The sequence below is a fragment of the Podarcis erhardii genome (assembly GCF_964252035.2).
Source record: "Podarcis erhardii genome assembly, chromosome: 2".
Taxonomy (NCBI): domain Eukaryota; kingdom Metazoa; phylum Chordata; class Lepidosauria; order Squamata; family Lacertidae; genus Podarcis; species Podarcis erhardii.
Window position 1 is genome coordinate 67,221,594 of NC_138498.1, and position 23,004 is coordinate 67,244,597.

Consider the following 23,004-nt stretch of genomic DNA (forward strand, 5'->3'; position numbering starts at 1 on the left):
CAATCAAGCAGATTTGTGCATAATTTATTATTAGTTAAGAAGTAATAGGCAACTGAAAGTATAATGCTACATTTCCCCTCTTATCTTTTGGTTTTCAGCAGCATTAGGCACAGGAGTCCAGGCATTCAATTTGTCATTTACACACATTGTTTTGTCATGTAATGTATTGTGATGTTAGGCTACAAGAAACTTAAAAAGCTCTTAACTGCTTTTGTCTGATGTATGTTTCCAAAAGAACCCAGTGCTATTTAATGAGCACCACTTACAGGTGTTTTTTTAAAAAAAATAATTAAACAGTTTATAAATGCTTTTAAATGAATAAAAATAAATAAAATAATGAACACCTCTCTTCTTAAATAAAGTTTATTTTTATATTTGCAATGCGTTTCCATGTCTCACATCCCCCTGAAATGACCGTATTTTGAATTACACATACATGGTTCTTTTTAGCAGGAATGTGAGCAGCAATGCAAATTATACAGTTTGAATTGCATCTCCTTGCTAAAGTAAGTAAGACAGAGAGAGTACATCACAATGGCTTCTCTTTTTATTGTAGAATATTCCTTCCCTCCTTCATTGCATTGGCTTTTGAAGCTGCAAACATCATGGTATGAGAAATCTGTATAGAGGCAATTATGCACAGAATGAAATAATTTAAATATGGAAGTGGAACTGAATAGACAAGAATGGAAAATTAACACTGCAATCCTATGTATTTTTACTCAGGAGTAATTCCCATTAATTTCAATAGGACTTAATTCCTAATAAAGATGTTTAGGATTGCAGCCTCAGTGGAGGGCTACAGTCCCACTAACTAGACAATGAAATGTGGACAAAAATTAAGGCTTTTGAGGGAGCATTTATAAGACTGCATGTAGAACAGAATATCAGCACATAACACTTTAATATTTTATGTGCTTCTGAAAGACACCAGTATAAAGAATGGGCCATATATTTTGTTCTGCATTGAAAGCTTCTGCTCTCCATGGATTCTAGCCATCATTAAACCGAATTTTAGCCCAAAGATTCCACTACAGTTTTAGGATTCTTCCTTCAAGTTAGAAGTTGAAGGGCTGACATATATAGGAAAGGAACATAGTCTTCTACAGGTTTAACTCAAAGATCCTATCAAAGTTTTAGAGACTCTTGCTTCAGATGAAGTTTTACAGAGCTGTTCTGATAGTGCTCCTTTTTTAGAAGAAGGCTTTTTTGTGAAAGCCTTCCCTCACGAGGTACCTTAATATGTTCCCAAATATTGGTATGAAAAGGAACTTGGACTCTCTCATATCACCCAAATCGTCCATAAAAGGTGTTTCAGTGCAATTCTCACTGAAAGTACGGTGTGTGTGTAAATAGTGTTTTTTCATCCATAGCATAGTGAATTTTCATTAGCAGTATCTTGTAATGGGGAACAAACACATATATTTAACAGTTATGTTAAACAGTTACATATAATGTTTTTACTTGGATGGGTGGATGATGAACAGGTAAGAGTTCATTTCCCCCTAAGAGTTCATTTTTACCATTGTGTAGACTGGAAAAAGGCTAATTCCCTGCAACAGCAGTGTTTCTATAGCAGAGGACACCCGAATCACCTATAAGTTGGGTAGTAGCCATATTTCAGGAAGGCTGGTTCAAAATAATGTCAGAGGCTAAGGGGACATTTCCATTATTCTATTTTTCACGTAAGAATTGCTGAGCGATACAAGACAGCTGATGTAATGTACTTTATTCTGTCACATTTCACCACATATTGGCTGTACCCATCAATTTTTCAGGAAATGGTTACAACATGTGGGGATGTGGAATTGCTTTGTCAAAATTATGCTCTTTCATTTTAATCTCAAGAAATATTCAGCTTTCAGTGTGTGTAATAATTACATCCTTCTCACTTTAATTGTCCCCTACTGTTTCAATTTGAGACTATACTCTTCTTTATTTCCTTCCCTCAACTACCGTGCTGAGCTGCAACTCTTCCTGTCAGTGCTGGTGGGTCATGAACCAACAGTTCCATTCTTTTCTTTACCGGAGTTGTTATACAGCTGGATATGTGTTAGTATAAAGTGCTCTGAGACCTTGGAAATGAAGAGCGCTCGACAAAAAAGTGAGGTATTGTGGCTATATTTGAAAGTGAAGTGGAAAACAGAGCACGGAAACAAAAGCCAAAGCACAGAGGGCTCAGCCCAGTGGAAATGTTGCAGACAGCAGTGTAAGTTCATGGCAATGAATGATAGATGAGATACGCTGGCATTCACTCTGTGCTGGGAGCAAGCTTGGCAAAAAGAAATAGCAGAAGTGAGAAGTTCGAAGAGAAAGAAGTTAGATGTCTCAGTCATTTTGCTACAGAAAACACAGTACAAAACATCAGGGAGTGAACTTAGGAAGGCTTAGCTGAAAGTGCTTGCTCTGCCTATAAGGACCTTAATGGCCTATACACAGGTCTACTGAAGGACTGCACCATCTCATATGAGCCTACTTAAGGTCACCTTCTGAAACCTTGTTCCAAGTGTCTCCTTTCACAGGTTTAAGTGGGTTTCCAAGGACAAGACTTTTTTCAGCTAGTACCCTTTCTATGAAATGCCCTCCAGAGAACTGTTTACCTTTTAGGTGGGAAAACTTTGGTCTCCAGATGTTGCTGGACAAAATGCTGTTTTGATGTTGTCATCCAATGCTGTTTTGGCAGCCACCAGTTGCCCATCTCTGCTCTAAAATAAATGTGCATTGCATGAAAAATACTTCGTTTTCTTTGACCTGAACCTATCCACCAATCAATTTCACTGGCTGACCCCAAGTATTTTGAGAGCGATGGAGTCATTTTTCACACCAGAGGGGCTCTTCCAAATGATTATTACACTGTAGAAGAACCTGGTTTAGCTAAGACTAAACTCTGCAGCATTCTCAGCATCTGCCAGCTGTTTCTGAGCTGAAGCAAAACTGGTTTGTCAAAGCAAATAGTAGGGACATGGCCATCAAGAAGAGAAACCTTTAACCTTAACCTGTTTCATTTTTTTCACCTGAAGAATTTTTTAAAAGAGACATTTTATATACACAATTCTTTTTTTTTTTTTAAGGGTTAGAAGGTTTAAGGAGAGATTTCAAATTAAACAGCTTAATTTGGTGCTAGGCAAATGATCCAAAACTTCATTAAATAATTCATCTGCGCAACGTACATCATATTGCAGTGGGGCCTGTGATGCAAATTGTGTCAAGGGGGGCTTGTTTAGTGCAGAGACATCTTAATTCAGTACACAAAGATAATCCAAACCCCCATAAATGATTCATTACTGGATTGAGCACTGTGGATTTCTCCACAGACATGCTCTATAGTGCATTAATTATGCACATGGCTTTTATGATGCATATTGGTAAAGTCTGAGTTTGGGAGAGAAGGATAATCAGTGCCTATTTTATCACACAGATAACTTAAAACTGAGAGAGTTGATATCTAAGCACAACAATGGAAAGCAGCCACCTACCTGCGATTATTGCAGTAAGGCACATATATGTGACATTTCATCACAATATAATCACTTTGGAATAATTTCAGGAATGCAGCAGCTTCAGAGACATACCTGGCCCTAAGGTTCGCTACAGATTACACATTCATCATCCCTATTTCCATTTCACCCCTAGCTATTGATCATTGATCATGCTTGCTGGGGCTAATGGGAGTTATGTGTGCAGCAACACCTAGAAGGCCCAAGGTTCTCCACACCTGGCTTATGAACTGATTTTACCTAGGAGAACTCCTCCATGTAAAATCCAATCTTCAGGGAGGTCAGTGCCAAAATATATATATAGGAGTTTGGATTGGGTTGAGTTTGCATTTTGCCTGCTCTGCACTGCACAGAATGTGAATTTACATTTCTTTCAGGATTGCACCAAAATCATTTTTAGGTGGACTATTTTTTATTTTATTTCATCTCGTCTACTTCAGTATGTAATAGTATGTCATATAGATAGAATTGCTACTTCAGATCATGCTCCAGTATGTCTTGCCATGCAGTTAACTGATGTTGCTTAAATAATAATAACAGTAATAATAATAATTTATTAATATGCCACTCATCTGACAGGGTTGCTCCAGCCACACTGGCTCTTGGCATTTAAACATGGGGCTTCTGAATAATGGGGGGGGGGGGTTTAAGACAGAAGGGAGTTGAATTTCAGGAATATTTTGAAAATAATGGAGGTACAACTTATTCATGTACTATTGAATGGTGAGCATGTAATGTAGAGAAAACAGTGGATCCCTTTTTAAGTCTATTTGCAGCATTACCTTCTCCAAATCTGCATCAAAGTTTACAACACGCTAAATATGAATTTAATAATTTATTGCCTGTTAAAGCTGAATTTGCATTGACATAAATATGCCAGAAGTATTGGGAACATGCAAATGTTCCATCTGCGCAACCATTGCAGTTCACCAGACAGAATGACCCCCTTCCCCATGCACTATTTTGGGGGTTCTCCTAAAACGCCCCAGAGCCAATTTCGTGGTGACACAGGGGTAGTGGGGAGGAGAGGGGGGAAGCTACGATAATAAACATTTAAAATGGCTACTACTATGGAAATTTTATGCTATGGCTTCATGTAACATCTGCTATCATCAGTCCATGACATCTTGTCCCAGCAAAAGCAATAAAATAAAACTACAACATCACAACTCAAAGCAGATGCAGCAAAACTAAAGGATAAATAATAGAAAGAACTGTAAGTGAAGCCCAAGCCAGGCAGAAGCAGCAGGAAAATTCAATATCATTAAAAAAAACAACCCTGCAGCAAAGTAAAAACTCCAGATAGAATAAAAACTACCATGCTCCCCGAAAAGCTTCCTAGAAAGCAGAGTTTTTGCCACACGGTGGAAACCATTAAAAGGAGAGTGGGGAAACTCAAACCAGGTGTCCACCAGGAGCAAGTTCAAAATCCTAGCCACAGCTAACCAGAGTTGTTATACTTACAAGGCCACCCTCTGTCATTGCTGTGAAACTACCTATTCTTTAGCTCTGGAGCCTTTGTGCTTGTTTTATTTAGTCATCTTGCATTGTTCTTCTGTCACTCATTTTCTACCTCTCTTCTTATGACAAAAAAACGCTGCTCATCAGCTGGGCTTTTTAGCAAATATATTACTTATATTCTCACCTTCCTAAAAAACCCAAATGTGTTTGCATTCAACTTAGAACTTGGAAATGAACCAGAAAAGTAATGAAACGAGGATGAAAGCACTGGTAGGAACCATCTGCTATAATGAGGTCTATTAAGAAAGTTACACTGGTATTCTATTAATCTTGAAATAATCTTTTAATTCCCTATTCTTAAAGGATTTGCCTTCCTATCTCAGCCACTGGCTGGCTTTGCTATAGTTTTCTTTTGTGTTTCCTCATTATCCAATCCTTGTTCCGAAATAGCTGTATCTTCGTTTTTAATTACTTTTCTCCGCCTTCTCTATATTAATCGGGCTAGTTAGGTCATTATCTTCTCTCTTCAGGCCTTTTTGAGCCAATTTATTGGTCATTTTAGTGTAGACAATTTCCCCCAAGCTGCAGGTATAGGTACACGTCAAATGATTTCATAGACATAAGCTAAATCTTTGATTTAATTACCACATTGCTTCATGAAGCAGAGCTGTTGTCCCTTTGGATTCTCCAGATATAATACCATTAAGTTTTGACATTGAATCGGAACAAATTAAAAACCACTTGGGCCAGGAAGCTGCTGTTCTGTGTGCCATAGTAATTGCAATAAATTGAGCACTGTAGAATTTCAAGGGAACATTAAACTGGATCGATTCCCCACCATCCCCACCATCCCCCTGGTTATAAATGCAGTTCCTAAAAGAGTCTCAAGGGATAATGAATGTCAGCGCACCACATGGAAATGGGATAGCAAACTGAATTTCTTCTCTGATGTTGAGTTGGATTCACGATACATCAGAGGCTTACAAAACTCATCTTATATAAGGGGGGAGTAGAAAAAACACTTATATCCAATAGAAGCTGTTATACTCTAACTGGGAACAGGTTCAAATCTTAAAATTTGCATGTGAGCATAAGTGAAAAACATATTGGCATGATGGCACTCCATATGGATGCTATAATGTTTGTAAACAGCCTACCATATTGCTGGGGCTAATCTCACAATGCATCCCATGCCTCACCTCTGCTTCCAGGAACATATGTTCAAAAAATGCTCCTCCGGTCCACCTAGTTAACGGGTGATTGTGAAATCACCATGGCAACTTGTGCTTGTGTTGATACAGTCTAAAGAAAGGGGTTGAATTACCAGGCTGGTGGCATGGAATTTTAGCAGAACAATATTGTTTAGTAAATGTGATTTCCTCGGAACTACACCCTTGTGTAACTAATTGTCTTTGCTGTGTGGTTTTAAAGCAGTACCGTAGCATTGGCTTCATGTCTTATAAATAGGCATGCCGTTGTATAACTGAAGATCCTCTCTCTATACCAGACTGACTGTGCTCTGAGATCTTCTCAGGAGGCTCTTCAATGTCTTTTTTGCAATTGAGGGAAGCTCATTATGTCTGTTATATACATAACGACTGTATGTTTGATTGTGTACAGCTGCATTAGGTAATGCAGCAACAGTTACATGAAATGGGGGAGGATGTTGGGATTTTATTCCTCCCGTTGCAGGATGTGTAATTGTTTTCATCACATGTCTGTGTTGACATTCTTTACTGTTGGAGTCATGTGAACGGAAGTTTCAGTTACACTGTTCCATTATGTTGTACTATTGCTTTCCTGCTCTCTCGGAGATGGAGAAAGGAGCCATGTTTTCTTTTGTTCTTTTGTTCTGTTTTGTACACAATAAAGTAGCTTAGAAATCCACATTTCCAATAGCTAGCTTCTGCTTGGACTCTGCTATTGTATTGTGTGCATATATCTTCGGATATGTGTTGCAGAAGAGCATCGGAAAAGAAGAGTGATGAATCATCCCGAGGGTCGCTTGTGGGGGAAAACATAGCTGCCTGGCATTCTCTAGTTGGTGCAAGAAGCCCAGCAAGGTCTATCTCCATGTACCCAGGCACCAAAGGTGAGACGGAACATGAGCCTTCTCTGGAGGTGCCTGTATCATGGAATCTCTTCTCACAAGTGCAACTGTTAAAATTTTGGCATCAGGCTATTTACTTGTTTGCCCAGGCATTATAAATTGATGGTTATTTAGCTTGCTCTCTTGCCTTGCGCTGTGTGTTTTGTTTTTCAATTGATATGTATTTTATCATTTACATTTTGTAATTTATGTATCACTGTAGATGAAGAGTGGGTTGGAGACACTTTAAATAAATAAATAAATAAATAAATAAATAAAATTGTGATATGTATCAGGTGCAGAAATGCCCATCTATGTATGCATGCTTGATTGCTTGTTAATGATCAGTGATGATCAGCTGATGTACTGGTGTTTCTAGAGCCATATGACATTTATTCAGTGGGTAATATCAGTGAGTAAAAGATGGTACTTCAGTAGCCTAGCTACAAAGCATGTAAGTTTGTTTGCGGTTTTAAAAATTAAGGTGCCTGGGGGAAAGGTGGAATGATGCTGATGCTGATTATGATGCACATAGCCAGAATCCCATCTGTCACCCATGATTCCATGGCATCATAGAAAAAGAATGACATGATGTGAACATTTCCAGGATGCACTCTGTAAACACATATGCACAAAACTTCAAAGATGCTACAAAAATCATAGGACATAATACATGGAAGCTTTTATCAAACTTAATTTGGCTAACAGATTCTGAATTGCAATAAGGTACTAATGGGTCAGTCAGTTCACTCATCCTTGCTTTGAAGGACTTCTTAAGTGAGAAGGAATGCTAACCTTAATACAGTACGTCTTTTTCCCTTTTTCTTTTACTTTGTCGCTCTTTAAAGAGCTGCCATGTTTGCCAAGTTTCTCAGCATCCCGGGATTGCATTTCTTATGCCTTATTTCTTTAGAGGAATGTATGTCTCTCTTGGTTGCTTCTCCAAAAGATCTCTTTAACCTTTCATTAAATGTGCTGACAGCTGGTATCAGTTCCTCATGAATTAGTTCAGTGCATTTCCATTTACATATGTCCCAACAGAATTCATTAGTGTTCCATGCAGGTTCCTATCCTCTGATTTCCTTTGTAAATTCAAACATGAGCCAGAGTAAATAATTGGAAGTGAGGATATGGAGAGCAAGGTGGGGAAGAAGGAATGCTCAGGTGCCTGTGTGTTGCATCTAATTTACATTTCTGGGGCACAGTCTCCATAAGGCAGATTTGCTCAGACTGGCTTCTCCATTATCTTGAGGAGTGCATGTGTATGATGCATTATAACTTTTCAGAATGATATGTCAGATAGGTTGGGAGTGTTTGAATCAAATCCTGTCTGTTCATTGGTCAAAGGAGGCATTCCACTACCCTTGCAGAAGGTGCTTTTTGACTTCTAGTTACCCGCCTACTGCGGTTGTCTCCCCCTTTCAGCCCCACCAACTTGCCACATCTGGAAGAAAGAGTAACAGACAAGTTGTAACTGCACCACGGTTATTTCTCATTCTTCAAGACTCGGCAAAATGCCTGGTTAACAGCTTGGAGGCAACATCAGACAACATGGAGGCAGCTGACAAACAGCAACGAAGGTATGGTTTCAATTGCAAGACCATGGTGCAAACTGCGCTAATGGTTCTAGCTGTCTTAGGATATTGGATAACAGGATTGCACAAATGTTGGGGAAAGAATTTGAGTAATGGAACAGAATGCATGGGATAGTGCCTATGAAATCAATCTCAGCAAAGATTCAAGAATCAACTCTTAAACTTTAGGTAGCACTATACACTTGTAATTTTTTCAGACATTAACCCCGGTCTGTCTGCAGAATGCTGTAAAAGAACAGAAAGGCATGTATTTCCATTTATTGTGGCAGTGTGCAACATTCTCATGGACATGTTTACTCCAAAGAAAATGACTGAATAAACTGCAGGCAATGGCCACACTGAATCTACCAAGATACAGAGCCTAGATGGTTCACAATAACTGATCAGGTCACTGAAGCTGCAGTTCTATGTACACCTACCCATTAAACTAAGAATTATGAGTACTTGTATAGGCTTGTGCTGTCAAACTCTTTAAAATGCAAATATTGTTCATGAGCTAAAACAAAAACTCAAACATGAGCTAGCTCAAACACATGGAAGAGAGCACTTCTCACTTGCATTTCTGGGGCAGTCTGCACAAGGCACAAGTCCTCATCATTAGGCAATACATGAATAGTTTACTTAAGGATTTGATTTATTTTAAACATTTTTAATAGATTTAACCAATTTTTATTTTTATTGTATTGCTTTCCTTGTACACCACTTAGAGACTGCTGTAATTAAGCAGCGCTGTATATACATTGTCTAAATACAATGCTACTACCACTTCCAATAACAATAATTTCACAATGCTTCTTTACATATTAATCACTAGCATGATTAAAATGTATTACTTGTAAAAGGATTTGCATGATGTAAGCTAAACAGCTAGAAATTTGAGGAAGAAAATGTTTAAGTAATAGAGTTTAGCATTATTAGTAACTGCTGGAATAGCAGATTACTACCAGATGGAAAATAGACCAACATGCTGTTGCTGCTGCTGCCACAGCTGCAACTAATATCACAACCACTACCATTATTTACCATTCATTTTATGCTTAGTACAGGATTTTAAAATTACACATGAAAGGTTGAAGCAGGGAAGAGAGCCCAATAAAAGAAGAGAAGCGGGGGGGAGGGGAGAGATGAAGTGGTTAGTTGGCAAATAGATGCAAATAGGGTGATCAGCATAAGTTATGCAATCTATCATTCCGGAATGCTTCTTCGAAATGCTTCCATTCATGGATTTTGAATTTGTAGCTAGATTCGAATGTAAAAATGCGACTGCTACAGAGGAAACATTCCATTCTCTCCTCCTGTTTCAGCAAGTGTTTGTTCGGGTTCTTCATGTGTGTTTAAGCTGCAAGGACAAGCACAAGTCTTTTAAAGCTTGAGGTAAATAAGAACACGGTTGTTTTGTTTAACTTATTCATTTAGCTCAGTTTCTTTTGCTATACTGTAGTTCTGGTGCCAAATTAAGATTGCCAACCCACGAATGGGCAAAAGAATTGTACAATACATGGATTTAGTTGGGCCTGAAAGTCAGTGGAGTCTGTAGGTGTCGTGGTTGTGTCAACATACAGCTTAGGATAACAGATTTCTTAGGATAGTAAAAAATAAATCAATCCTGATTACTCCCCCCCCCCTTCAGTATTAGCATATAAAGCCTATGCGATAGCATCCATTGAATAAGTGCAGAACAATTACTATGGCCACATTGATATTTCCCAAGAAAAGAACGCAAGTCCTGCCCTGAGGCTTACTTACAGTCTAAAAGAAAAATTAAAAAGGACAGGGCTATTGGGTAAGGGTAATAAACACAAAGGGAAAATAAATAGAACCAGAAATGTTAGTGTGGGCTCATATAAAAATTATTATGTCTCTCTTTCAATTAGACACAAAAAAAGAATTGGATTGCAAACTAAACTCTAACCTTTTGGTTTCGTCAATGTGGTATTTTCTAATCTTTTTACCTAGAGAGGGAATGAAGATTGATTAGTTTTAAGAGGAACATCTATTCTAGGACAGTATGATGCAATTTAGTGAACCAACAGACTTGGCTAAGTCATAATACACAACTCTTGAGGAGTAGAAAACTTTCACTAAAAGCAACAGGAATAGCATAGCAAGCAGTCAGGACTCTTCTTTGTGCACAACTGAAAGACCATCCAGAAAGAGATTGCTGAGGGTGACTTCAAAGATTCACCCAAGAGGGTTTCATGCAGTGGAAGAGAAATGGAGCACTGAAAGTGGCAAGGCTCCCTATTCCTTAATAATCATAGGAGACATGGGCTGCAGTGCTAGAGAAGAGTGTGCAGCTTTTAAGAAAGAAGTCAAAAGAGAAGAAAGCTCTGTGAAATTGGAGGGACATTGCTGCAGGAACACAATTTTGTTCAACATTCTGGTGCTTCACAACCACTTGAGTTGTTTTTTATGCTGATATTCTACTCTGGTTAAATACAATTTTATATTGGTGTATATTGATGTTTTATGGTGCTGATTATGCATGAATCTGATAGCTTTGCTTAAGATGATGCAAGGGCTCAGTCCTACACACACTTACCTGGGAGTAGGGATTTGGGGGGGGGTTCATTTCAGTATGCATTTAAAACCAAATCTATGCAGTCTGCACTTTCTCAAACAATATACAAACAGAAATGCAGCCCTCCTTATCTGGTGCAGTTCTCCAGCCAAGCAATGTTTACAAAAATTAATGTACGTATTGGGGAAAGGGCATAAAAATGAAGATGTTTGTGAAAATAACATACAAAAATGCTAGGGAAAATTGCTTGCAAAAAAAGTGTACAGTGGTCAAAACTGCATATAAAAATGTATTGATGAGGAGAAATTCACACTAAAATTCTGATTTCTTTTACACTTTTATGTAGAAATCTTTATCCCACTTTGCATCTGTGTTGGATTTGAAATTTTTGTTGTTGTTTTAAATTACTTTTTTTGTTGTTTTAAATTACTTTTAAATATTGAGTTGGTTTTAATGGTTTTTGTTGATGATGTTTTTACCGTTAAATCACTTGAAGATTTTTTAATTAATAAATATAATCGAATGAATAAAATAAATACTCTCTCTCCTCTCCAGCATGGAAGGAAGGAAGGAAGGAACCAACCAACCAACCAACCAACCAAGAGAGAATGGTCTATGAAATGTCAGAGGCATTCCTGGAATGAGAATGAGTTGTCTTGCTAGTGTGCTCTAGAACTAGATTAGCAAACTGCAGCTTTGTTAGGGGAAAGTTTCAAAAGATTTCTTCGGTACCAAGCATTTATTTAAAACAGAGTACAAACTGCATATTTCATACTTACGTCTCATTAGCAGTACTACTGGAATCAAGAGGAGAACCAAAAGCACAATAGCACCAAGAATCAGCACTTCCTAACAGGGAAAACATACAAACCAAATAGGCTTTTAAAACTGTTATGATCCAGGTTAAGTTTGCCAACAGACAAGGACACCTGGACACCAGTGTTCTGGCCTGACGCTCCAGTTGGTGGGCTGAAAGGAGTGGATCGGTCAGCACATTTTACTTGAGTTGGATTTTGTGATCCAACCCACTCTAGCTTCCAAATATACAAGTTCGCTTTTCCTTTACATTTAAAGATCAGAACTAGAGATGTAAGTAGAAGAACATTTACACATGCTGGGGACAAGCTTTGAATAAATTTCTCTTTCACCTGGATCAGGGTGCATTTTTGAGGGTGTAAATTAGAACAGCCCTGTCATGGTAATACCTTGTGTGCTTACATTATGGCCAGGAAAAGCATATGCAGATGTATGCTGAAGGCCCGACTTTTCTTCCCAGGAGTAGAGCAGGAGAAGGATTCAGGGAAGTAATGCATGTCCCAGTGGTTGACAATACAGAACCCATGGGTACCAGTGTGCCCACCAGTACCATCTATGGCACCCATGAAAAGTCTCACTAAACATCTCCTCAAAAATCCGCAATACACCAGAGACTTGATCTTCCTACTCCATTCCTGTTTGCACGGCTCAGTCTCTCCTACAATGAATATACTCCCTTAAACATGTCACATTTAATTGGGTGTCAGGATTGAACACACACCTTCCCACCCATTCCAAACAGAGAAGAGGAACAAAGAGTTTCCCTCCATGAACAAGTCTGGTGGTGGCTGATATAGATGGATTTCCGCCCATTGACAGGTTGACTGTTGTGGGAGAGGGATCATGCCTGCACCATTTTGTGGCCACATCTCTTTTTCTACTCTTTTAGATGTGGCAGCCATTTTGTGTTCTGACATGGCCCCACAGCTGCCATTTTGTGACTGGTGTCAAGATATGCCCACTGATCCCCAAAGGTTGGTAACCCCTCACTTAACCCCTTTCTAACTGGCTAATGTTTCTGTTCCAAATCCCATGCTTTTCCCTGTGTACATATATGGTAGGAGTCTGAGCTTGTTGGAAAAGTAAGCAACCAAATACAATAAATACCTTATATGTTACTAGCATATCAGAAATTCCAAACTGGTTTTGGCTAAAAAAGAGAGGAAAAAATGAGGATCACAAATCATAAATACATATTTTAAAGCTTATAACATTCCAATGAGAGTTGCCACAATAAAACTGGTTGAACAGACATGGAGAAAATTAAATTTCTTTTATTTGCAGTGGTGGCCATCTTCATAATGTCATTGCAGCTATAAGCTACTAATGAGAACATGACACCACAGATATTCTTCCAGTACATGGGATTATGAATCAAATGAAACCACCCTGACCTCTGGAACCCTGTGGGATGCCTGGAGTAGGGTTACAAGGAGGCAGCCATTCCCATCCCAGGTTGATCACAAACAGCACCTTTTCTTTCCACTGCAGTTCAGCTTCTGCTAAAACCTGTTACTCATCTCACTATTCGCTATGGCCAAAATGTATGTAATTAATGAAGTAATTAATTTCAATGCATTTCAGTGGAAGGGGAATGTTAGGAAAAAGGGCAGAAAATAATGTAATGACTTGTGTAACATTGCCAGATAAAAAAATAATAGTGAAGACTACCTGTTATTTGCTGGAGTCATTTCCATTCCTGACTTCTGATTATCATGTGAATGTTGGGAATTTTCACTTCCATTCCTGTTTCCAGTAGAGTTCTCTGACATCTGTGGGTGAACCACAGCACTTTTGGGGGACTGAAGGGTTTGGTCTTCTGAGAAATAAGGGACAGTTCTCTGAGGAGATTCTAAGGGATTTGAAGAGGAACATTTGACTGAGTAGACTACAGTGCTGATGTAGACAATAAAAACACCCACCTAGAGTAAGGTTACCAGATTTTTTTCAATGAATCTGGGAACACTTTTCAACTTCCTACTAAATAGATGGATTTTGTCAGGGGATTGATTTGTAAATCTGGGGACTGTCCCCGGGAAATGGGGACATCTGGTAACCTTAACCTAGAGAATACAGTGGCGGAGAAAGCAGCAGGAGATACAATCTACTGAGCTCATAGGGATCATCCAGCAGCAGCTCCATTGCCACAGGAATGAGAGACACTGAAGCAAGCAGCTGCTTTTGAGCCCAGGACTGTGTAGCAAGGGGCAGGTTTAAGAATCTATTCACATTAAACTGTATGCACATCTTGGGTAGTCCCACAACCACCACCACTTTCCTCTACTTTTATCTACTTTCTTTCCGACAACATGGGGGCTGTGGAGACAACAAACATAATGTTGGGGCCCTGGCTTTGTTTCTCATCGTGCATCTCAGGTCCCATAATTCCTTCCACTTGGAAGTATGTTCCCACCAAACACGGGAAAAGAACAGATAACATATTCCACTGTGATCTCTTTACCTCCAGGTAGGATATTGCCTTATAATGCTGGTGTTTTTACTTTTTCCTGGATCCTACGATAATTACCACAAACTGTCCATTGCATAGGAGAACCTCCAGGGAAATTATCTTTAGTGATTTTTCACAAATGGTCTGACACTTACAGTATTGTAAATTTCAGGCTTCCAGGAACTCTCCAGTTTGCAGCCCCCTCACACCATTTCACCAGAGTGCATATTGGGGGGCGAGGTAATATGGAAATACTGACTGACTTGGCAAGCTTTTCAGGCATCTGAATTATCTGAGGAAAGCCTTGAATTGGTTTTTGTTTTTAAAGTGAGATGGAGGGCAAAAAATATGGTTAGAATTTTTCCCTTTCGGAAGAGAGGGTTTTATTCTGGAATTGTTGCCTAAGTTTATGGGGTCTTTTCACATGGGAGCAACAGGAAATCAATGAGCCCTCCTTCCTCCCCCTGCCCAGACTTGGATGTTGGCTGCTGTTTGTGGCTAGGAATTGGATTGTGGAAAACAAAACAATTAAGTCATAAACGCACATGTCAAATCTAGAATCTGAATTTCTGAGGACAGTTTCACAGAAGCCACTGGGGAGTCTGGCCAATCCTTTACAGCAGGAAAGGAAAGTCATCATAGGCAAACATCTCTGCCATGATGAATCCTTCTTGTGAATGCAACCTCCATACATGGTCTGACTTGCATTAACAAAGTCTTGAAGAATAGCTCAAAATGGAGAATTGAAAACAATTGTTTTGGTGGGTTGCATGGGAAATGAGGAAGTTCATAAGCAGAAGGAAAGGAAACTTCTGTGTTTCTTTGGTCCTAACGCGAACAATATAGAACATGAAATGTGATTTAAGTAACTGTGTTCCAGGGTACACTTGACTTCTGGAAAACTGGCTCTGCCTTTGGGTTCTGGGAGAAATGCCCAGGCCCATGAAATAAAGGCATTTTTGGGGTCACGCAGTCAAGCTATATCTGTTGCAGCAAAGATTAATACAAAACTAAGAAATACTTCAAGCCGACATACAATGGAACACACTTAAGAATGCAACTGCAGTCATATCTCAGGTTACGAAAGCTCCAGGTTGCGGACTGCGCCGAACCCGGAAGTACTGGAACGGGTTACTTCCGGGTTTCGGTGCTCGCGCATGCGCAGAAACACAAAATGACATCACACGCATGTGCAGACACAGTGCTTCAGGCTGCGAACACTGCGGGCTGCGAATGTGCCTCACGTTCGCAACCAGAGGTATGATTGTAACTGTGAGGGAAGAACAATCCAGATAAAGTGGAAGGTGGGGTTAGGGGGGATATTTTAAAAGGAGCACAGAAGAAGTGGGGAGCTATTCCCCACCCCCTTTCTTTTCTTTTCTCCTCAAAGTTGCTTAACCTAGCTGGTTTTTCAGTTGGAGCTACTTCTAGTCCCAGATTGCCATGGGGGGGGGCATATGGGGAGAGCCAGTGTTTAGGAGGAATGAGTTCACTTCTCCACTTCCACCTACCTTCTCACTTATGCCATTTTATGCTTTAAATTGTCCTGTCTTTATATGGATTTCCAGTTATTTCACCCAGATCTTCCACCATCATTTCTAATTTGACAGCCTGTATGTAGCTTGTGTGCTTTCAATGCCTGTTGAAAACCCTTTCTATTTTACTCAGACTTTCCCTAGGAGAACAGCTGTCTTTTTGTTTGCAGCTGATTTGATTATTACTGAAGAATATTCAGTCATGCTTTCAATGTTATCTTATGGCTGGTCCCTCTGCCATCTTGTCCACCACTTAACTATTTTATATCAAGCATTTTATAAATTCTTAGAGCAAATAAATAAATAAATTGAACTTAAAGGAGGCAGTTCTTCTGGGTTAAGCATTGTACCTGTAGCTGGAGGGGCAGTCACTGTGGTAAAAAAACAACAGACATTTTCGGTCAACTCATCCTGGCGACTGGTTGGTGATGGTTTGAAGGTGACCGATGGAGAAGTTGACAGATGGTTTGAAGTTGACTGATGGACGACAGCCATGTCTGTCGTCACAAAATATGTGGTCATTGTTGGAATATGAACATCAGTGGGGGCTGCAGTGGGGGAATCAGGGCTATTTGAAATAAAAGGAGAGGCTTGTGGGAAAGTAACTGTGGTTATTAAGGGAGAAGGAGTACTTGTGGTGATAAGCACTTGCGGTGTGGTGGCAGTACTTGTGGTGGAGACTGTGGTTGTTGTGGTAGAGACTGTAGTTGTTGCTGTAAGAAAACAACAAAAATATGTATCAGAACTACATCTATGGAATGGGAACAAAGCAAATGGTGGCCAAAAAGATGACAACTCAAGCCAACAAATGAGTAGGTTGAAGGGGAAATTGTTTACTAACTGAGATTCTGTGACAGGTCAGATGAAAATATTTTTGATTAGATTGTTCAGCTCTGCTGCCAGCTAGATCAACTGCAGTTGAACAATGGTCCATAGACTCCCCACACAGTGAACTTGTAGTGCAGAGAAACCTAACATGTATTTTTCATAATTCTCATAGGATGGGGAAAATGGGCAGAGGATAATAATTCCACTTACCTCTATTAACCTGTAGATCCAAGGTCATTTTAATGTCATTGAACCAGCCTGGGACTTCAATACGACAGCAGTACAATCCTTTATCTCTTTCATTTAGACCTGTAATTGTCAGGGACACATCTCCCCATGTCACAGATCCCCTTAACTGGTACCTATATGAGTTTCTTGATATCACCCGCCTTCCATCCGTGCGGAGAATTTCATTGCTGCATTTAGAATTCGGGCAGCTGCCTCGGCCCCAGCACATATCAGTAAGGTCATAGCTGTTTCGGACAGGATAGGTGCATGGCAATGTGATGGCTTGGCCCACCACCCCTCTTACTACTGTTTGAGATATGGTATCCACTGAGAAGAAAAGAACAGAGAAAATGGTCAAGAATATTTTACTCCATAATATGTAATATTGCTTTCCTGAAATGAAGGAACCAGTTTTCCTGAAAAACTATATATTTAAATTGTTAGCTATATATCAATGTGTTCATCACTTTTCTGTTATGTATATAGAAATCCAGCACACCTTTACATTTGTTATTTATTTAAGGTGTTTAATAACCAAGCAACATACAATTAAAAATAATTAAGTTCAACAGTCAATATAACATATCAATACAGTGGTACCTCAGGTTACATACACTTCAGGTTACAAACGCTTCAGGTTACAGACTCCACCAACCCAGAATAGTGCTTCAGATTAAGAACTTTGCTTCAGAATAAGAACAGAAATTGTGCTCTGGCGGTGCGGCTGCAGGAAGAAGTCCCATTAGCTAATGTGGTGCTTCAGGTTAAGAACAGTTTCAGGTTAAGAACGGACCTCCAGAGCGAATTAAGTACTTAACCCAAGGTACCACTGTAGTCTGAAACAAATAATCTAAACTAAAACCCAGGTGAAACTAACAAGCAGCAAGTCCATTTGACATGTATTTTGATCACAGTGGATTGATAGAGGGAGAATATTTTTATCAGACAATGCTTCACTTATTATTGCATGAATCAGAGTCCCATTTATCATGCCTCACACCCCAGTCCTATATATATCTCAGCTGTAATTCCCAAGACCAATCATGCTTAGGTTATTTTTATTTTTTTGCCCGTTTTCCATCTGCCTTAGATTTCCTAGTCATTCCTGAATCATTTTCAGTAGAGGCAGGCAAGCTGTTGCCCTCCAGATGTTCTTAACTACAACTTCTGTTATTCCTACCCATTGGCCATGCTGGCTGAGGCTGATGAGAGTTGTAGTCCAGAACACCTGTAGCTTTGCACCCCTTGTTTTTTTAAGTAAGTAGATTCTGCCATCCCCACTGTCAATGCGAGTTTACACTAGAACAGTGAGTTGTACTTCTGTGACCAAAGCATTTTGTGTTTTGGGGATGAGGTCAGAACTCCCTTTGTAATGCTTGAAACACAGAGGAGGTGGACTCTCTCATATTCTCCCTTTTGCTTAAGGCACTCTGACAAAAGAAAGTTCTATGAGGTGGAACAAATTACCTGCTTAACTTCATTGCATTTCAGCAGGGTCAAGGAAACGAGGATTTGTAACATTGTGCTTGTTTCATCCTTTCCTAGCCTGCTCTACCCTAGAGTTTGACTATTTATAATCCATACCTTTCTTGTCCTCTGTATGAAGTGACTTCTAATATTTTGCTGAGTAGAGGGCATGGGGGGGGGGTGTCAGTGCAATGCCTCTGGCTGCTCAAACTACACAGTGCCCCTCTGCTCCTGTGCCTGGTTGTTGAAGCGGCAAAACAACCCTGTGATTCTAATCCCTACCCGGCTCAGCTCTCCCAGAGAGGGCCGCAGGCATGAAATGCTGTGCCTTGATTCTGCTGAGCGGTTCTTCTCCGGAGATCTGTGAATGTCATTTCCTCTTGGCAACACTCCCAGGAAAGATGCAGAGCCTCCTCCAAATGGGCCCTCATAATTTTCATGCAACACTCCCCAGGTGATATTAGGACGGCACTGTCTTGCTATAGGATATGTTATTGGGATGATATTGCTTCTGGCCCGTGGGGTTTACACATTCCAGTAATGCTCTTATTACGAAGCAGGCTAAAATAATTTCAGGGGTGGGGGGAAGTTCAGTAGCTAATGAAATGGAAAGCAAGGGCATTGGCCCATCATTACAACACGAGCATTGACCAACAACCTTTTATTTTATGGCATATAGCATAAAGAACTGATAACCTATGTATAAGAACATTCAGTGGACGTCTAAGTATTCTGTTCTCCTTAGTATTACTAAGCTGTTCATTAAAGGTCTGTTCCCACTGAAATTATTGTTAGCGGTAGAAATTTCAGGGATGACGAATAGAAAGGGCCAGCTTTTAGATTAGCCCTACTGTTAAGATTTAGGGGTCTGCATATTGAGAGATAAATCAAAGAGAGCCACAACCTGGGAACCTCCTGTGTGGGTTACTGTAATGTGTTATATACACTTGAAAACAATCCAGAAAAGTTAGTTGGTCGAAAACAGGGCAGCAGGATTATTAACCAAAACCAACTGCTATGCCTATAATTGAGCAGGAATTTGCCACCCACATTGGCTTCCAGGCCCAGCTTGAAGTGCTGGAATGTGTTGAAAGCCTGAAACAGCATGGAACAAGGCTTCCTGAAGGATTGCTCTCCCCATATGTACTTACCCAGCAAAATCAGCTGGCACAGTGGGGTGGTGCCATGCCATTCCTTCCCAACAGTGGTGTAGGGGTGGATCAGAGGAGTAGCAAGGACAATGCTGTGCCGCTTCACCAATGTGCCACTTCCACCAGTGTGCTCACGCAGCCCCAATCTTGCCACCACACTAGCCCACTCCTCCCTATTCCAGTAAATGGTGCAATGCCACTGTCAGGGGGCAGCAGTGTGACATTACACCAGCACCTCCTGCCACCCAGATCTTCTGAAGCCCTTCTACAGGTACCCCCACCAAACAAGGTGCTGGTGGCAATAGTTGTGGTGGAGAGAGAGGGCCTTCTCAGCGATGGCACCCTAGTTATGGAATGCCCTTCTTAGACAGTCTTGCCTGGCACCTAGGTTAGATACATTCAAGACTAGGTAAATAACTCTTTAAAATTTACCCAGGTTTTTCCATTATAAAATCTTAGAAGCTTTTAGTGGTTTGTTTTGTAAACCTATATATTAAGGTTATTCACTACTGCTGGCTTTACTTGCATTTTATGGTGTTGCTGGTTTTATTCAGTTTTAGATCTTCATGTTCATGCATTCCTGTGTGTTACTTTTTATTGTAAATGCTCTTAGACAAAATTATAGCAGAGGTGCCTAATTTTCTTTTTTTAAAAAAACAAAAACAAAACCTGAAATGTTTGATTCTACTTTTAATGGAGTTTGTTCTTGTATGACTATTCATCTATCATTCAGCATTTTTATCCCCTTCCTAGCATAGCCTATGCAGCAGAACATTTTATTTCAAGTGAACTAACAATCTGTAGTGAATTTCCATGGTGTTTGAAAACTGAAAATCTTGAAGTGGAATTCTAATGGTGTTACTCGTATTCAGGGTACAGCCACTGAACTCATTTCCATTGAGAGCCTTGAACCTTAGTATTCCATAGTTTTGGGTTGCCCAGATCTCCTTGTGAGTTACACTGGGACTTAATGTCAATTATTATGAATTTTTCATTGATAAAATTATAATTTGAGCTAACATGGAGATTCCATTTGCGACTGTAGTGTAAAATGAGAGCGGCTGTGGTGTTACGTGACAGATGGCATGTTTTTAGTCCTCAAACTGTAATGTTATCACTATGAAAATGTTATTCTTCCTACAAATCGCCTATTGTGCATATCAATGCCCAAACGGTTATGTTTTTTATTACTGTTTTCAAAATCAACAAAGTTACAAATTCCTGTTTCCCCTACAGTAGAGCATTTGCACATAAAACTTGTGGTTATGTTCTGTGGACAGATCAATGTTCTTCTAGCATCACAACTAGAAGTTACACTTCTATCACAGCTCTTCTAAAGTGATTCCACAATATAGTTATTCTGAGATTGAAGGTCCTCAGACAGAAATGTAACTAATAAACATCCACTCTAAGAACAACCTTTTCTTCCTATATTCCATCTCACAATGCCATTTGACCACTAATACAACAAACTAGATATTCCAGTGTACCAGGACGATTCAATTTAACCCAGAATTGTCTTCTGAGACTCCACTGGAAATATTTTTAAACAATCTGACCACTAAAACAGAATTCCAAAAGTCTACTCTTTACCAACACATATAATTTTAGACATTATTTTATTAGCTTAAATATGTGGAATTTTCTTCTCCTCGCTGCAAAACAGAAGGTACAAAATAGAATAGCCACTCACCTATACAAATATGAATCACGATCCATTGAAGTAGTATGTGTGACATGTTTACAGTTCATAAACCCCCAAAGTGTCCTGTGTCGGAGCGCTTATCACATCTTAACCAGTTTGAAAGTGCTGAGTGAGCGTTGCCTTTTGCAATTTCTCTATTTTGAGTTCAAGCACCTTAAACCACAATGCCTCTGTACTTCTAACGGCCAAATGGGTGTAACACAGGAGACCCATGGTCAATTATCCCTCTTCAAAATAATAATAATAATAAAAAACCAACTGCAGGGACATTTGATTTCTATTTCATTGTCCATTACCAACTTTATTTTTAAGAAAATGTTTTGTATTAATTTTTGAAGGTAAGTAAACAGACACACAACCAATGAAACGAAAGAACCAATACTCAAAAATGAAATGAAAATGAAAGATGGCATGGAATTGTGAGTGAAGTTACCAGAAAGTAATTGTATACAGTAGCATATGCTTTCCAGGGGCCCCAGCCAACAGAATGGCTGGGGCAGGTTCCACAGGGGATAATGCACTGAGACACCCGAACTCACGGGCAGAAGGAGGAGCTACACTAATACCATACCATGTCATTACTGAGGAGGCAGGTTTAGTCGTTTTTTTAAGAGTATCTCTGCCTCCAGGTCTGGTTTTAACTGGATGGATACTGGAATCAACAAGGGAGACCCACATGACCTGAAGGTGCTGCTGTGTAATGCCAGGTCATTGATTCATAAGACTACTGACATCCACAACTTGATCGTGGATGGAGGACTTGACTTGGCATGTGTAACAGAGACTTGGTTAGTTGAGGCAGATGGTCCTATTCTTGCCGCTGCTTGTCCACCAGGTTTCTCTTACGCACAGCAACCCAGATCATATGGGCGGGGAGGGGGAGGTGCAGTGATTTTTAGGAAGTCATTAGCTTACACCAGGCCTATTGGGAAGACCCAGTTTTCTGAGTGCATGTTCCGAAAGCTGGGCAATAGGAGCAGTACAGGATTCCTTTTGGTGTACCGACCTTCCCGCTGCACCAAGGATTCCCTGCCTGAGCTGCTTCAGGTCGTGGCGGATGTGCTCCTGGAGACACCTAGCTGGGTTGTCATAGGGGATGCTGACACAACCTTACAAGGGGCCACTTAGGACTTTGTAGAAAGTATGGCCTCCATGGGGCTGTCCCTAAATAAGTTTGGCCCAACTCATAGTCATGGACATGCCTTAGACCTGGTGTCCACCTCTATGGATGTGGGTGATCTGACACAAAGCAAAAGTGAAACAAAAGAAGTGCCATGGTTGGATCACTTCTTGGTGCAACTGGAGTTCTTCGCAACCCTTCTCCTCTACAGGGAGGTGAGACCAATTCAGATGGTCCACCCCCACCACTTAATGGATCCAAATGGTTTCCAGAGAGTGGTAGGAGATGTTTTATCCCATGTTGATAGCCTTTCAGCTGATTCCTTGGTGTCCTGCTGGAATGCGGAGTTAACCAGGGCTATCGACTGTCTGGCTCCAAAGCACCCTCTCCAATTATATGGAGCCCGGACAGCCCCATGATTTTTTCTAGGGGTGAGGGCAATGAAACAATTGCTGAGATGCTGGTGGCAAAAAAACTCATTCTGAATCGGACCGGAAATGGGTTAGAGCTCAATGTTGAGCCTACCAAGTGGCGATAGCAAC

The 23,004-nt window shown here is 40.1% G+C and overlaps 1 protein-coding gene across 1 annotated transcript; it reads right to left on the bottom strand.

The window, feature by feature from the left end:
• Positions 1–9,288: 9,288 nt before the first annotated feature.
• Positions 9,289–21,510, bottom strand: LOC309336384 (uncharacterized protein). Its single transcript, XM_081852001.1, has 8 exons — positions 21,331–21,510; positions 17,002–17,346; positions 16,314–16,676; positions 13,651–13,831; positions 13,087–13,129; positions 11,943–12,012; positions 10,555–10,594; positions 9,289–9,981 (listed from the first exon to the last, which is right to left on the bottom strand). Exons 1-8 carry the CDS (start codon positions 21,374–21,376, stop codon positions 9,909–9,911), a joined length of 1,161 nt encoding a protein of 386 aa, XP_081708127.1. The 5' UTR covers positions 21,377–21,510; the 3' UTR covers positions 9,289–9,908.
• Between the last annotated feature and the right edge of the window lie 1,494 nt (positions 21,511–23,004).

Coding starts and splice junctions, on each gene's coding strand:
- LOC309336384 (XM_081852001.1), bottom strand. CDS start 21,376: ATGTCACACATACTACTTCAATGGATCGTGATTCATATTTGTATAG. Junction 16,677..17,001: donor GGATCTACAGGTTAATAGAG/GTAAGTGGAATT, acceptor GTTTTCTTACAG/CAACAACTACAGTCTCTACC. Junction 10,595..11,942: donor AGTAGTACTGCTAATGAGAC/GTAAGTATGAAA, acceptor TTCCCTCTCTAG/GTAAAAAGATTAGAAAATAC.